Source organism: Monodon monoceros, unplaced genomic scaffold, assembly GCF_005190385.1.
Source record: "Monodon monoceros isolate NGI ecotype Baffin Bay Population unplaced genomic scaffold, NGI_Narwhal_1 Super_Scaffold_13, whole genome shotgun sequence".
In the NCBI taxonomy this organism is placed as follows: Eukaryota; Metazoa; Chordata; class Mammalia; order Artiodactyla; family Monodontidae; genus Monodon; species Monodon monoceros.
In genome coordinates, this window is record NW_021703769.1 from 38874146 (window position 1) to 38889564 (window position 15419).

The 15419-nt window shown below is 41.9% G+C and overlaps 1 protein-coding gene across 1 annotated transcript in view; it reads left to right on the forward strand.

Moving 5' to 3' along the window:
• The window catches only part of SPTLC3 (serine palmitoyltransferase long chain base subunit 3), a 133630-nt gene that overhangs the window by 88982 nt on the left and 29229 nt on the right, over positions 1–15419 (forward strand). The window contains exon 10 of the mRNA XM_029222292.1: positions 1978–2104. Coding sequence (XP_029078125.1) covers positions 1978–2104 — 127 coding nt within the window. The remainder of the gene's footprint in view (positions 1–1977; positions 2105–15419) is intronic.

A 15419-nucleotide genomic window follows, 5' to 3' on the forward strand; every position in this document is an offset into this window, starting at 1 on the left:
AATGGAAAGAAAAAGGATTTGAATGGAGAATTTAAAATTAAAATAACTAAAGAGAGGGAACTAAAGATGCAGACCTACTAGAGAATGGGCATAAGGACACGGGGAGGGGGAAGGGTAAGCTGGGACAAAGTGAGAGAGTGGCATGGACATATATACACTACCAAACGTAAACTAGATAGCTAGTGGGAAGCAGCTGCATAGCACAGGGAGATCAGCTTGGTGCTTTGTGACCACCTAGAGGGGTGGGGTAGGGAGGGTGGGGGGGAGATGCAAGAGGGAGGAGATATGGGGATATATGTATATGTATAGCTGATTCACTTTGTTATAAAGCAGAAACTAACACACCATTGTAAAGCAGTTATACTCCAATAAAGATGTTAAAAAAGAGAGAGAGAGAGAGGGAACCAGAGTAGAAATGATGGGGATGGAAAAGAAGAAACAAACCAACAAAAAGGAATGAAGAGTGTGAAATGAAGGAGAAAGGAAGTCGGGGAAGCAGGAGCTTGGGAGGGGGGATTAAGGATGAAGGACATATTGAAGGAAGCAGGAAGGACAGGATGGAGTTACCTGTTCCCCCTGTGGGCCAGGTAGAGGCATCATGTCACCAACCACCTGTAAGGCAGGCCACTCACTTTACTATGAATGTTTAGGAAAGTTCATAGTAACTTTAGGTACTCTCTACTTACTTACCTATTAACTTTAGTTACTAGTTCATAGGAAGATAAACTATGTACATTTAAAATGCTTGGGTAACGACCCACGGTTGGGAGCAAACACGACACCCATAACCCGAGGGAGAAAAGTGACAGGTGGGCACAGTCCCAGGTGCGGAGGTGGGAGTGGATGTGGCCGGTGAAGGGGAGTTAGGACGAGATGGGCCTGCTCAAAGCAGAGCTCTCCCCAGTTCATCTTCCAGGGAATGATCAGAGTAGGTCCTAATTGGGATCCTAAGCTGTGTCGTTATCCTGGGAGAGAAGGTGGCTGATGCTTTACAGACCCCACTGCTAACGCAGAGCCACTATGGGCCCACTAGCTTTTCTGCAGGACAACCCCGAGGGTCCTGGGCTGTGAGTCAGGAAAGGTGGGCCAATGGATGGTCTGCCTGGCCAGGGCTGAGTGCCTCCAGGTACCAGCTCTGAGTCCCTCACCATCGCTGTAGAATGAGGTGATTGGAGCTTCTTCAGGCTCTCAGCATGCTTACCTGGGACCTCAGGTTTGGCCTCAAGGGTCAGACATGCAGGTGGAGAATCATTCCTACCACTGTGCGGGCCAGCATCCTGCAGTGGGTCAGCGCTCCAAATAGGGTTACACAAAAATCCCAACAGTTGTCTCCTGCTCAAGGCACAACTAGAGTTTATCTGGTCCTCACCTCCACACTGGTTTAATTTCTCTCCTCTCCCTCCTGCTGCTCCCTTCCCCTGAAAGTTTTCTTTTTATCTTTGTCTGTCTTCTTTCTTCAAGACAATTCTACTTGCTCACTGGAGCCTCCCTTATCTACTCCCGCTGGTAATATCCCCTCTCCTTCCTCGGCCATCTGGTAGCCCCGCTGCATAAACTAGTCTGCATGTCTTGTTATTTTTCCAGCCATTACTCCTCCATGGGCACAAGCTAATGTAATATGCTCAAGGGCAAAAAACACATCCCGGATTTTTCTTTGGACTCTCCTGAATACTAAACCAGTGCTTGTGTGGGCTAGGTACCCAAACAAATGTCTAGGAAACCGCTTTTCCTTTACACATCTGGTTTTGCCTTACAGAACTCCACTCCAAATTTGCAGCATCCCATTGTTGTATACCTTCTAGGTTATTTAGGGAGAGACTAAGAAGAAAGGATACAAAAAGTAAAGAGTTTGGTGATGCCCATTGAAAATCAGACCACATTCGAGAATCAAATGTCTTGTGCGATGATGGGTGGGGATGGGGCCACTAACACTGAGATTTATTTGCCTTCTTTTTGGATTTTCCTCCTGTATTAAAGGACCTTGTGGATTATTTACGGGCTCACTCACATAGCGCTGCTTATGCCACCTCCATGAGCCCCCCGATAGCAGAGCAAGTCATCAGAGCAATGAAACTCATCATGGGACTAGATGGGACCACACAAGGTAAGAGGGTCTGCAGCAAGCACATCTCCCGTGAATTCCTTTCCTAGACCTCTCCCTGTCTCCCTTCTGCCCCATCAACCTCCCCCCTTTTCAAATATACATTTCTGTCTTTTTTTTTTCTTTTTTTTTGGCCGCAGCGCGTGCCATGTGGGATCTCAGTTCCCGGACCAGGGATTGAACCCACTGCCCCTGTAGTGGAAGTGCAGAGTCTTAACCACTGGATCTCCAGGGAAGTCCCTATACACCTTTGTCTTAACCAATTTGTAAATCAAGCCATATGCACATCAATAGTACATAATACATAAGAGTACACAGTACATAAATGTACTAGAACTGCCGTCAGCACACAAAAAAGCGGAGGATCCTCTTTTAAAGCAATGAAAACTTTCTAATTCACCTCTTAATGTGATCAGCAAATGTGGATAATTTTGTTTATGAAGCCAAACTTGGTGTGTGTTTGCCTGTGCTTTCTTGGAACTGTCACTTGTGTTTCCCTGGGAACAAACTAGTCAATTTAATATTCGTTTTTTTCATCCACCCACCCATCTATCTCATCATTCATTCATTCATTCATTCATTACCAGCCAGGAGCTGGGGAGAAGAAAGTCACCACTGCCCATTTAAGAATATATGGACAAAACACTCACAACGATAACCTACCAGCCATTTCTTTGATGTTGGATCACCACAGCCAAGGTGTGCTACTTTGTTCAACTCAAATGAGCTTAACTTTTTTTTTGAAAAATGGTTTCATCAAAGGCTCTTGGAACTCTCCATCTTTCATATACAGTTTATAGAGCTTCTACTATTTATCACAATGGAAAACAGTGATGGCTAGGGCAGTTCTTGCTGTCAGGCAGTCTAGTGAGTGTGTTTGTAGAAGCAGCAAATTACCCTGGCCTCAGACCTGCTCGCTGGACTATACAATCCGTGTGCCCTGACCCACCTCTCAGCTGATGTGAAACCCTATACTGTCTAGTGCAATGTTCCAAGCCTACTATTTCAGTAGAAATATGGAGAGATCCATCATTTTTCAATTGTATTAAAACAGCAGAATACTTTATTCACATACACATTTTACCCAGAAGCCTACTATATATAAAACAGATTAAAACAGGGCTGGTGCGGATGACGTAGTGTCTCTATGTACCTCCAAACCAATGGTCCCTGAAGCCATTCCACTGAGCCCCCGTGCTCCTCAGTCACTGGGTTGAAAAGGATAGACTTTTCTTTTTCACTAAAGCAAGAAAAAGGCTTGGAGGGTGACTTTGTTCCTCTATGTAAAATGCAATGATTGACTGACCTTCAGGTCATTTCCAGCCATGTCTTTTGGGTTTTATGATTCTGTGTCTTATTGAATAGTCCGCGTGAAAAAGAAATTCGTCGCAAAGCACCGAGCTGATCTCCCTGTGCTATGCGGCTGCTTCCCACTAGCTATCTATTTTACATTTGGTAGTGTATATATGTCGATGCTACCCTCACTTCGCCTCACTTCCCCCTCCCCTTCCCTGTGTCCTTAAGTCCATTCTCTATGTCTACATCTTTATTCCTGCCCTGCCACTAGGTTCATCAGTACCATATATATATATATTTTTTTAGATTCCATATATATGCATTAGCATGTGGTATTTGTTTTTCTCTTTTGCTTTGCTATGACCTAGAGGGGTGGGATAGGGAGGGTGGGAGGGAGGCTCAAGAGGGAGGGAATATGGGGATATATGTATGCATATGGTTGATTCACTTTTGTACAACAGAAGCTAACACAGTATTGTGAAGCAATTATACTCCAATAAAGGTCTATTAAAAAACAAACAAACAAAAAAAAAGGAAATGCGAATCCAGTCCATCCATGGTGCAATGCTTAAGGGCATAAACTGAAAGCAGATGCCTGGACTTGGCTCCTGGGATTACTTAACTTGCTGTGGTCTTAGGCAAGTGATTTCACTGATCTGCTCAACCCTGAGCAAGTTACCTGTCTGTGCTTCAGTTCTTCCAGCTGTAAAATAAGGAAAGGGATATTGATGAACTAAGGTTTTTGTGAGAATTAGGTAAAATAAGACATATAAAATGCTTCATTATGACTGAAAACAATTCCATCTATAGTAAGCATTGTATAATTGCTTGCTGCATTACTTGGTATTATTCCTGAGGTGTTCAAGAAGTATTTGGACTATGTCTTGGAGAAGCTGTAGGAAGGATTCTTGGGATGCAGGTGAGGTAAAGCTAGATTTCCTTCAAGGTCCTGGATTAGTCAGGATAAGCTAAATTATGCCAGTGTAACAAATAAACCTTGAGAATCTCAAAGACTTACCTGAATCAAAGTTTATTTCTTGCTCGCAGATCTAATACCAGATCTAATACAAATCGGACATCTCCCTGCACACTTCTTCTCCGTAGGAAGTGACTCAGGCTTCTGCGAGCTTGAGGCTTGGCCATCTCAGCAACTGGCCTCCACAGTCGCCATGGTAGAAAGAAAGATCAGCCTGGAAGTGACACATCACCTTGCTTACCATGCATTGGCCAAAACTAGTCGCATGGCCCACCTGAATTTGGGGAAATGGTGGTGGTAAACTAAGAGATATGGATATAGGTATGAATAAGCAGATATCTTTAAACCTTCTAAAGCTGAAACTCGAAATAGACCTGTCTCCATTCCCACATGAACTGTCCAGTTGTGTGAAAAAACTGGTCCGGAACCACTGGAACTCTCTCAAAGTCATCTTAATGATCTTGACTATGTGCATTTCTTAATGGAAAACAATTATTTGAGACTAAAGCTAAAACGCTAGTTAAATGAATTGTCCTATGATGACCAGAATTATCCATTGGTCATATTTTCAAGATGAATAACTAGAAACAAGTTACCCTGAAAATTAGCCTATGTCTTAATAAAGATCATTAATTTCTTAAGCCCTGTAGTGTATATATTATCAGCATCCGTTGATTAACATGTCCCCAACTTGAAAATTTTTTCCTTCCCGCCTCTGGATGGCTTTACCACTTCATCACAGACAGAACTCACTCTGTTTATCTGACCAAAAAGATCTGCAGAAAAGTTACATTTAAAGACATGATCATAAGAACTTTGATAGCTATCTATCGTCAGTTTTTCTTCCTCTGAGGGGAGAGATATTTCCCTTGGTTCTCTCTCTTACCTGGTCATTATTTTTAACCTCCCAGTTAAAGGGTCTCACTTCACCCTTCTTAAGAGAAAAAGGAAAGAAATGAGAGAAGGATACGTGTTCAGTCTGTGTTCTCAGAGTCAAGTGAAGGGGAATCAGGGAGAAAGATCGGACAGTTTCTTTTCAAAGGAACTAACAAAAGAAAGTGATAAAAAAGAAACCTGACTGAATCATCAGCCAAGTTTCAGATGGTTCAGCCTGACACGGCTTTTGAAGAATTCAAAAGCACACAGTGAACCATCACGCTGGCCTCATTGACAACAATGCCTGCTTTAAATAAGATAAACAAGTCTGGTTGGGAACGTTGCAGTAACTCACCCCTTTCTGCAAAGACAGAGCACCTCTCAGGGTAAAGTTGCCCGAAGCTCAAAGGGCTGCACTTCATGGAGCCAGAGCTGCCTTACGGGATCTGAGAAAGCACCCTGCTCCGAGCCTTGATCTCCGGCTGCTCCCCTGCCGCTGTGATTGGAGCCTTTCAAGGCTTTGTTTTGGGTTGAGTTTGGGGAGCGGTTGGCCAGATCTGCTGCTTGATGGATGTCTTCACTTTAGTCTGCAAGGCAAAGCCATACGCTTCAAAGAAAGGCAGACTACAGGAATAAGGCCAGTGTTCTTTGAAGCCGAGGTTCAAAGATGAAATAGCAGTCCCAGTGAAATGACAATGTTTATGAACGAACAGCCACCTTGACTCTGCAGCCAGGCTGCTCGTGGAGTTAATGCACCGCAAGCTGAGGGACTGCAAGCCACCCAGGCCTTCCACAGGCACCGAGGCCCTTCTCGTCTCCTGGCCTGTCACTTCGTGCAGCACAATGAACCCAAAGTGGAGATTTGGTTTCTCCATCCTAGTGGATGTTGGGTGGTCCCCCAGCCAAACCAATGCTGTAAGCCCTTCAAGGGCAAGAGCTGTGTCATGAATGAATTTGGTGTCCCTCTGAGTGCCAAGCCCCAGTACTCAGCTTAATAAATATGCCATGACTCAAATTCCATCTTGCAGACCCACTCGATTTCAGGTCAGCGTTTATGCTAAACAAGGAGCCTTGAAAGGCTCCAAGATGGAGGGAACGTTTATCTCATAGGACTGGGGGCTGGGAGTCAGTCCCACACCAGTTGTGGCAGCTGAAGGGATGACTCAGTGATGGGGATATCTCGGTGATGAACACCACTTTTGAAGAGGTCCAGAAAGATGGCTCTGTCATTTTCTTCATCGAGACGTGGCCCAGGCAGGAGGGTGAGGCCCAAGCGACACCAACCACTCCCCTAAAGAAAGCATCATCAACAATTGTCTTATTATTTATTTAAATCTTTGATGCATATTTTTCAATTAATAAGCCAACATTCTTTTTGAACCCCCAGTTTGGGGTCTCTGTCCCCCAACTCTGGGTAACCTTTTACTTCTCAGAGAAAATAGAAGTTGTATCGCGTGGAGGGGTTAGGGCGCGTGCTTTGCAGCCAGACTGCATGGGGCCCGGTCCTCGACCCACCACTTGCTCCATGAATGGCAAGTTGCTTACCCTCTGTTAGCTTCAGTTCCTTCATTGTAAACTGGGGTTGTAGGGAGGATTAAGTGATGTAATGTAGATAATGAACTTAGCATGATGCCTGATGCATAGTAAGCACCCAATGAAGGTGAAAATTACTATTATTTTTAACTCATCTGCTTTCCTTCTCTAATTTTTCCAGTAGTTTTTATGCACCCTGGAATCTTCCTGTCTCTCAGGCCTTACACCTACTCCATCAGCAAATCCTGCAGCACTTCCTTTGACATATCCCAGGAATCAGGTCCCTTCTGACCCTCTCCACCATCGCCTCCATCATCTCTCACCTGGATCACTGGAATGATCTCCACTCCCCACTCTTGCCATTTTATGACTTGTTCTCCACACAGAAGCCAAAATTATCTTTTAAAAAAATGTAACCCAGACTATATCACCCCTTCACTCAGAACTTTTCATTGTTTTCCATCTTTCCCAGTGTAAAGTCCAGACTTTGGGCTTCCGGGCTTCTCCTGATGTGGTCTCTTCCATATTTCCCACCACTCTTTCCCTTGCTTGGTCCACTCCAAGTAGCTGGCATACTTGTTTTTCCTAGAACACAGGGAACAGCTCCCACAAAGGGTCTTTGCACTTGCTGGCCTTTCTAGAACATCATGTCAAGCCAACACATGCATAGCCCACTCCCTCACTTTCCTCACGTCTTTGCTCAAAATCAGCCTTATGAGAGGAGCAGCTGTATCCTTAATTTCACACCCCTTCTTGTCCCTCTAATTCTCCTCACCTTGCTTCAGTCTTAGTAGTATTTATGAGCACCTGATAAATTATACACGTATCTGCTTATTTTCTGGTTTCCCACTAGGATGTAAACTCCAGAACAAGCATTTTGTCTGTCTTGTTCCTGACACCGAGAACAGTGCCTGGCAATGACAAGTTCTCAACAAATATTTGTTGAATCCTTCTCTCTTTCCCTCTTAGCTCAGCAAATAAAGGACCCTTATCTCTTCCACATCTCTGTGCTTGATTCTCTCCCTTCCCACCTTCTAAAGGCACCGGCCTCTTTTCTCAACCAGGAACCTGTTCATCTCCTTCATCGTAAAAATCCTCCCCTCACACCTTCTGTTTCAATAGCTGTCAAGTCGCACACCTTCCATTGCTGCAAATCTTCTCAGAAGAATGGCCATCTGCCTGCCCCCCCCTACTGCTAGCTCTCAGCCATCAGCCTTCATCCTCTGCCCATTTCCATGGACTCTGTTCCCTCAGAGGTCGCCGCTGCCCTCTGACCCTGTTAGACCTCCTCCAGCTGAACTTGACTGACCTTTCCACCTCATCCTCTCTCCTTGAGAACAGTCTTCCCTTAGTTGTGGAAGATGCTGTTCTTTCCTGGTTCTCTTTTATTTATTTGTCTGTTCTTCCTCCCCTTCTCTGCTAGTTCTTCTTCCCATTTGCATTTGCCAGAATTCCATCCTCTGCTCTCTTTACATTCCCCTCTGCACATGTATGCCCCCCTTTTTCTTTTCTGTGATGTAGGAACGTGCTTCTCAAACTTGAGCCTGTATCAGTGTCTCATGGAAAGGTGATGAAAATTTCTCCACTTCAGAACAGACAATAGATCACTCCATTGGCTAAGGCATTACTTATCTGACCAAAATGGCTCTAGGAAAAAGAATCTCTGTGATTTCATCAACTTTTCCTACTGTTACTTCAGTGATAGGCTGATGGGATAATCACCAACGCTGTGAATCACAAAACCATTTTTTGCTATCATATACATGGAAATATTTGATTTGTTTATAATTGAGTGGTCAGTAGTGTTTCCCTAGAGAGGAAAAGAGTAGTGGAAATTTACTTACAAGTGAAAATAAATACAGAGTTCCAATTCCTAACATATAATATCCAACTTCAGTAGAATACACCTTCATCTTTGCTAATAAAATCTCCTATGCTTAAACAATAAAGTTAAGAAAAATAGAATTTTCTATTTTTCTTCAAAGTCACACTTGTCCCTCTTTGCCTGTAAACAGAAGGAGTTTCTGGGTGACAGGGTGGGGGACGTGTCTGGATGTTGTATAGGTAGAGAAAAACTAAAGGTAAAATCAAGATGGAATAATGAATTGTGTTCTTCCTGGAAATAAAGGAATTAGCTATACAGGATCCTCAAAAAATATAGGAATTTGACAGGATGGAATGCAATAGGCTGTTTTTCCTTTTTAATTTAATATATTTTCTGAATATAGTATTCTGGGATTATTGCTACAAAAAGATGACACAAATAGTATTACCATCATCCTTCCTCAATCCTATTAGATATTATCCAAATAATTTCCTCAATTCTCTGCTTTCAATATGGAGACACAGGCTTTGGTGAACTATAGCAGGAAGACCAATAAGAGAAGGATGGGGAAACTGGCTAGAAAATTAGAGCTAAGTACCCCAGCCATTGTGCCAGTACAGGAATTTTGCCTCAAGCTGAGCTTCCTTTGCCCTTTAGAAAATCAAAATTGTGATGAGCCCAAGATCTGAGGAGGAAGTATTAAATAGACATGCTCCCCAACAGAGGGCCTCCTCACACTAACTTTGTGAGGTTTTTTTTTTTTTCTTGCATGACTTGAGAGGTATTCAAAACATTCCATCTGTGAAGAAGCTGTTACTTTGGCCCTAGAATTCTGCTTGCACATCTCATGCTGCCTTTGGCGAGACTGAGGAGTGAAGACCCTCAGCTAATGGGATCATTCTTTTTTCTTCTGAGTATCGGCCTCTGGGGTAGCGAGGCTCTCCATTCCTGAACTGGGGAGGTGATGTCTTTTAAATGTGCATTTGGTTATATAACGGTGTCACTACTTTATGGTGACATTGCCCATTCTAAAATTAAAACTGAGTATTCTGTCCCTTCATTGAAAAATCCCTGGTTCTAGTCCCTGAGAATATCTGAGGGGTTAAAGATCACTGTGGTTTCTGTGCAAAAAGGAACAGCAGTGGAAAAGGGGGGATGCATTCCGTTAGTGGATGAAATTCAGATCATGTTCAAAAACACAGATAAGTCAAAATCAAAGAAAACAATTGGAGTCCTCTCTGATTTCCAGCACCTTCCACCTTCCCTCATTTTTCACCCCTTGACCACCACCCAGACCTTCTTTGTTCCTGACCCTGGACACAGATGCCCTTGTAGTTTCTGCTACTCCAGCTCACCTCTCAGAACAGGCTCAGACCCAAACTTGGAGACCAGATGAAATCTGGACTCAGGACAGCTTGGAATGGGGGTTCATGCTGGAGTGACCCTTCTAGCACCTGCCACCAACCCAGAGAGACCATCCCTAACCACCCTTTCCAAAATACCACCCCCTCCCTTGTGGGTGACTCTATCTACTCCCTTATTCTGCACCATTTTCCTTCATAGCACTTACCACCACCCGGAATTATGTACTTGTTTCCTTGGTTATTTTCTGTCTCCCCAGGAGAATACAAGTGACATGAGGGCAGGGACACTGTCTCCAACTTCAAACAGTATATGTTGGCTGCATGAATGATCCCATTCAGTGTAAGGTTTGGCCATATCCCAGCAACGATTCATAAGGCATTGGTACCACCAATTGGTATTCCCTCTATCTAGAAGATTCTCATCTCTCCCCACAAACCCACTACACCCATTCTTTATCTCCTGAATCTCTGTTCAGCCTTCTAAGTCCTCTCACAGTGGCCACAGTCAAGAAATAATCCTTCCTTCCTCTGTCTCATGAAATCTTTGGCTCTTATGTTAGTCACACATACCCTAATCCAGTCCTCCAAATGGGTAGTGATTAATTAATTGTGCCTTAAGCATAAAATATGTGAATGAATGAAAACTAAATGACCGAATTTGGGGCTAAGCAGATTTCCTGGACAAGGCTTGAATTCTAATCACTCTCTATAAACAACTACAATATCATTTCTTTAGAGGTTACTTATGGAATTATTTTGGTTCAAATACTGGAGTTATAATCACTTCCTTGGTAGATATATGCATAAGCCAAAATGTAGAGTTCCTTTCCTGTTCTTTTGAGAAATGAATGGTTTTACATTATTACATGTGCTAAGGCTTTGTGTAGACGCCATCTAATACAGAGGTGAGTAAGGCAGATAATTCAAGCCATTACTACCGAATAGCAGAAGCAAAAATGGAGTTTTTCCTTTAATTATCCAAGCAGTTAGCTGAATCCCTCACTTAAGGTTTCCTAGGGAGACACCATCCAAATCTCATAAATGCATTTGACTCACACAGTAGTCAGCAAAGACTGGGCACCAGCTAATCCTCTCTGTCCGAGTTGAAGTACATTTCCAAAACAGAGGTGAGCAGGTATTCTTAAGCATCCAAAAATGGCATTTTCCACTGAGTATGTTGGAGGGACCTCCTCCCCTCCTCTTTTCCATCTTCATGATGATTTGCACTTAGGGTCTTTTTCAATCAAGAGACTTCATGTTTTCATGACATTATTTGGTGACTAGTAATGAGAGGTGGAAAAAATAAAATTAACACTGAAAAATTAGAGTTTCCCTTTATCAGGGCACCATTTAGCCAATGAAAAGTAAAAGGGCATTAGGATTTTGAATCCTTGAAAATTTTTCATGGTATCTTTCTTACAAGGTCAGTATTAGTTAAGGTTAATTAGTTGTTGTAACAAACTCCAACATATAACACAATAGACATTGTTTTTGTTGCTCATATAGTGCCCAAAATGGGTGTAAACACAGCCTCTTTTCCATCTTGTGGCTCCTCCAACTTATGGCTTCCAAGGTTGCCATCAAAGGGGATCGTGTGTATGAAGTTTTCAGGGGCCATAACTGGAATGGTATGTTTCGTTTCTGCCTACATCCTATTGCTGGGACTCAGTTACAGGAACTTGCCTAACCACAAAGCATCCTGGGAAATGAAGCTAACCGCCTGCCTAGGAGGGGGAAATGGGATTGGTCTTTGCCACAGTCTTTGCCACAGGACTTAACCTCAGCCCAGGACATTCTTTCCCCAGTCTTTCTTTTTTTTTTTTTAAACATCTTTATTGGGGTATAATTGCTTTACAATGGTGTGTTAGTTTCTGCTTTATAACAAAGTGAATCAGTTATACATATACATATGTTCCCATATGTCTTCCCTCTTGCGTCTCCCTCCCTCCCACTCTCCCTATCCCACCCCTCCAGGCTGTCACAAAGCACCGAGCTAATATCCCTGTGCCTTGCGGCTGCTTCCCCCTAGCTATCTACCTTACTACGTTTGTTAGTGTGTATACGTCCATGACTCTCTCTCGCCCTGTCAAAGCTCACCCTTCCCCCTCCCCATATCCTCAAGTCCGTTCTCCAGTAGGTCTGCGTCTTTATTCCTGTCTTACCCCTAGGTTCTTCATGACATTTTTTTTCCCCTTAAATTCCATATATATGTGTTAGCATACGGTATTTGTCGTTTTCTTTCTGACTTACTTCACTCTGTATGACAGACTCTAGGTCTATCCATCTCATTACAAATAGCTCAATTTCATTTCTTTTTAAGGCTGAGTAATATTCCATTGTATATATGTGCCACATCTTCTTTATCCATTCATCCGATGATGGGCGCTTAGGTTGTTTCCATCTCCGGGCTATTGTAAATAGAGCTGCAATGAACATTTTGGTACATGACTCTTTTTGAATTTTGGTTTTCTCAGGGTATATGCCCAGTAGTGGGATTGCTGGGTCATATGGTAATTCTATTTGTAGTTTTTTAAGGAACCTCCATACTGTTCTCCATGGTGGCTGAACCAATTCACATTCCCACCAGCAGTGCAAGAGTGTTCCCTTTTCTCCACACCCTCTCCAGCATTTATTGTTTCTAGATTTTTTGATGATGGCCATTCTGACTGGTGTGAGATGATATCTCATTGTAGTTTTGATTTGCATTTCTCTAATGATTAATGATGTTGAGCATTCTTTCATGTGTTTGTTGGCATTCTGTATATCTTCTTTGGAGAAATGTCTATTTAGGTCTTCTGCCCATTTTTGGATTGGGTTGTTTGTTTTTTTGGTATTGAGCTGCATGAGCTGCTTGTAAATTTTGGAGATTAATCCTTTGTCAGTTGCTTCATTTGCAAATACTTTCTCCCATTCTGAGGGTTGTCTTTTGGTCTTGATTATGGTTTCCTTTGCTGTGCAAAAGCTTTGAAGTTTCATTAGGTCCCATTTGTTTATTTTTGTTTTTATTTCCATTACTCTAGGAGGTGGGTCAGAAAGGATCTTGCTGTGATTTATGTCATAGAGTGTTCTGCCTATGTTTTCCTCTAAGAGTTTGATAGTTTCTGGCCTTACATTTAGGTCTTTAATCCATTTTGAGCTTATTTTTGTGTATGGTGTTAGGGAGTGATCTAATCTCATACTTTTACATGTACCTGTCCAGTTTTCCCAGCACCATTTATTGAAGAGGCTGTCCTTTCTCCACTGTACATTCCTGCCACCTTTATCAAAGATAAGGTGTCCATATGTGCGTGGGTTTATCTCTGGGCTTTCTATCCTGTTCCATTGATCAATCTTTCTGTTTCTGTGCCAGTACCATACTGTCTTGATTACTGTAGCTTTGTAGTATAGTCTGAAGTCAGGGAGCCTGATTCCTCCAGCTCCTTTTTTCGTTCTCAAGATTGCTTTGGCTATTCGGGGTCTTTTGTGTTTCCATACAAATTGTGAAATTTTTTGTTCTAGTTCTGTGAAAAATGCCAGTGGTAGTTTGATAGGGATTGCATTGAATCTGTAGATTGCTTTGGGTAGTAGAGTCATTTTCACAATGTTGATTCTTCCCATCCAAGAACATGGTATATCTCTCCATCTATTTGTATCATCTTTAATTTCTTTCATCAGTGTCTTATAATTTTCTGCATACAGGTCTTTCGTCTCCTTAGGTAGGTTTATTCCTAGATATTTTATTCTTTTTGTTGCAATGGTAAATGGGAGTGTTTTCTTGATTTCACTTTCAGATTTTTCATCATTAGTATATAGGAATGCCAGAGATTTCTGTGCATTAACTTTGTATCCTGCTACTTTACCAAATTCATTGATTAGCTCTAGTAGTTTTCTGGTAGTATCTTTAGGATTCTCTATGTATAGTATCATGTCATCTGCAAACAGTGACAGCTTTACTTCTTCTTTTCCGATTTGGATTCCTTTTATTTCCTTTTCTTCTCTGATTGCTGTGGCTAAAACTTCCAAAACTATGTTGAATAAGAGTGGTGAGAGTGGGCAACCTTGTCTTGTTCCTGATCTTAGTGGAAATGCTTTCAGTTTTTCACCATTGAGGATGATGTTTGCTGTGGGCTTGTCATATATGGCCTTTATTATGTTGAGGAAAGTTCCCTCTATGCCTACTTTCTGCAGGGTTTTTATCATAAATGCGTGTTGAATTTTGTCGAAAGCTTTCTCTGCATCTATTGAGATGATCATATGGTTTTTCTCCTTCAATTTGTTAATATGGTTTATCACATTGATAGATTTGCGTATATTGAAGAATCCTTGCATTCCTGGAATAAACCCCACTTGATCATGGTGTATGATCCTTTTAATGTGCTGTTGGATTCTGTTTGCTAGTATTTTGTTGAGGATTTTTGCATCTATGTTCATCAGTGATATTGGCCTGTAGTTTTCTTTCTTTGTGACATCCTTGTCTGGTTTTGGTATCAAGGTGATGGTGGCCTCGTAGAAGGAATTTGGGAGTGTTCCTCCCTCTGCTATATTTTGGAAGAGTTTGAGAAGGATAGGTGTTAGCTGTTCTCTAAACGTTTGATAGAATTCACCTGTGAAGCCATCTGGTCCTGGGCTTTTGTTTGTTGGAAGATTTTTAATCACAGTTTCAATTTCAGTGCTTGTGATTGGTCTGTTCATATTTTCTATTTCTTCCTGATTCAGTCTTGGCAGGTTGTGCATTTCTAAGAATTTGTCCATTTCTTCCAGATTGTCCATTTTATTGGCATAGAGTTGCTTGTAGTATTCTCTCATGATTTTTTTTATTTCTGCAGTGTCAGTTGTTACTTCTCCTTTTTCATTTCTAATTCTATTGATTTGAGTCTTCTCCCTTTTTTTCTTGATGAGTCTGGCTAGTGGTTTATCTATTTTGTTTATCTTCTCAAAGAACCAGCTTTTAGTTTTATTGATCTTTGCTACGTTTCCTTCATTTCTTTTTCATTTATTTCTGATCTGATTTTTATTATTTCTTTCCTTCTGCTAGCTTTGGGGTTTTTTTGTTCTTCTTTCTCTAATTGCTTGAGGTGCAAGGTTAGGTTGTTTATTCGAGATGTTTCCTGCTTCTTAAGGTGGGCTTGTATTGCTATAAACTTCCCCCTTAGAACTGCTTTTGCTGCATCCCATAGGTTTTGGGTCGTTGTGTCTCCATTGTCATTTGTTTCTAGGTATTTTTTAATTTCCTCTTTGATTTCTTCAGTGATCACTTCATTATTAAGTAGTGTATTGTTTAGCCTCCATGTGTTTGTATTTTTTACAGATCTTTTCCTGCAATAGATATCTAGTCTCATGGCGTTGTGGTCAGAAAAGATACTTGATACAATTTCAATTTTCTTAAATTTACCAAGGCTTGATTTGTGACCCAAGATATGATCTATCCTGGAGAATGTTCCATGAGCACTTGAGAAAAATGTGTATTCT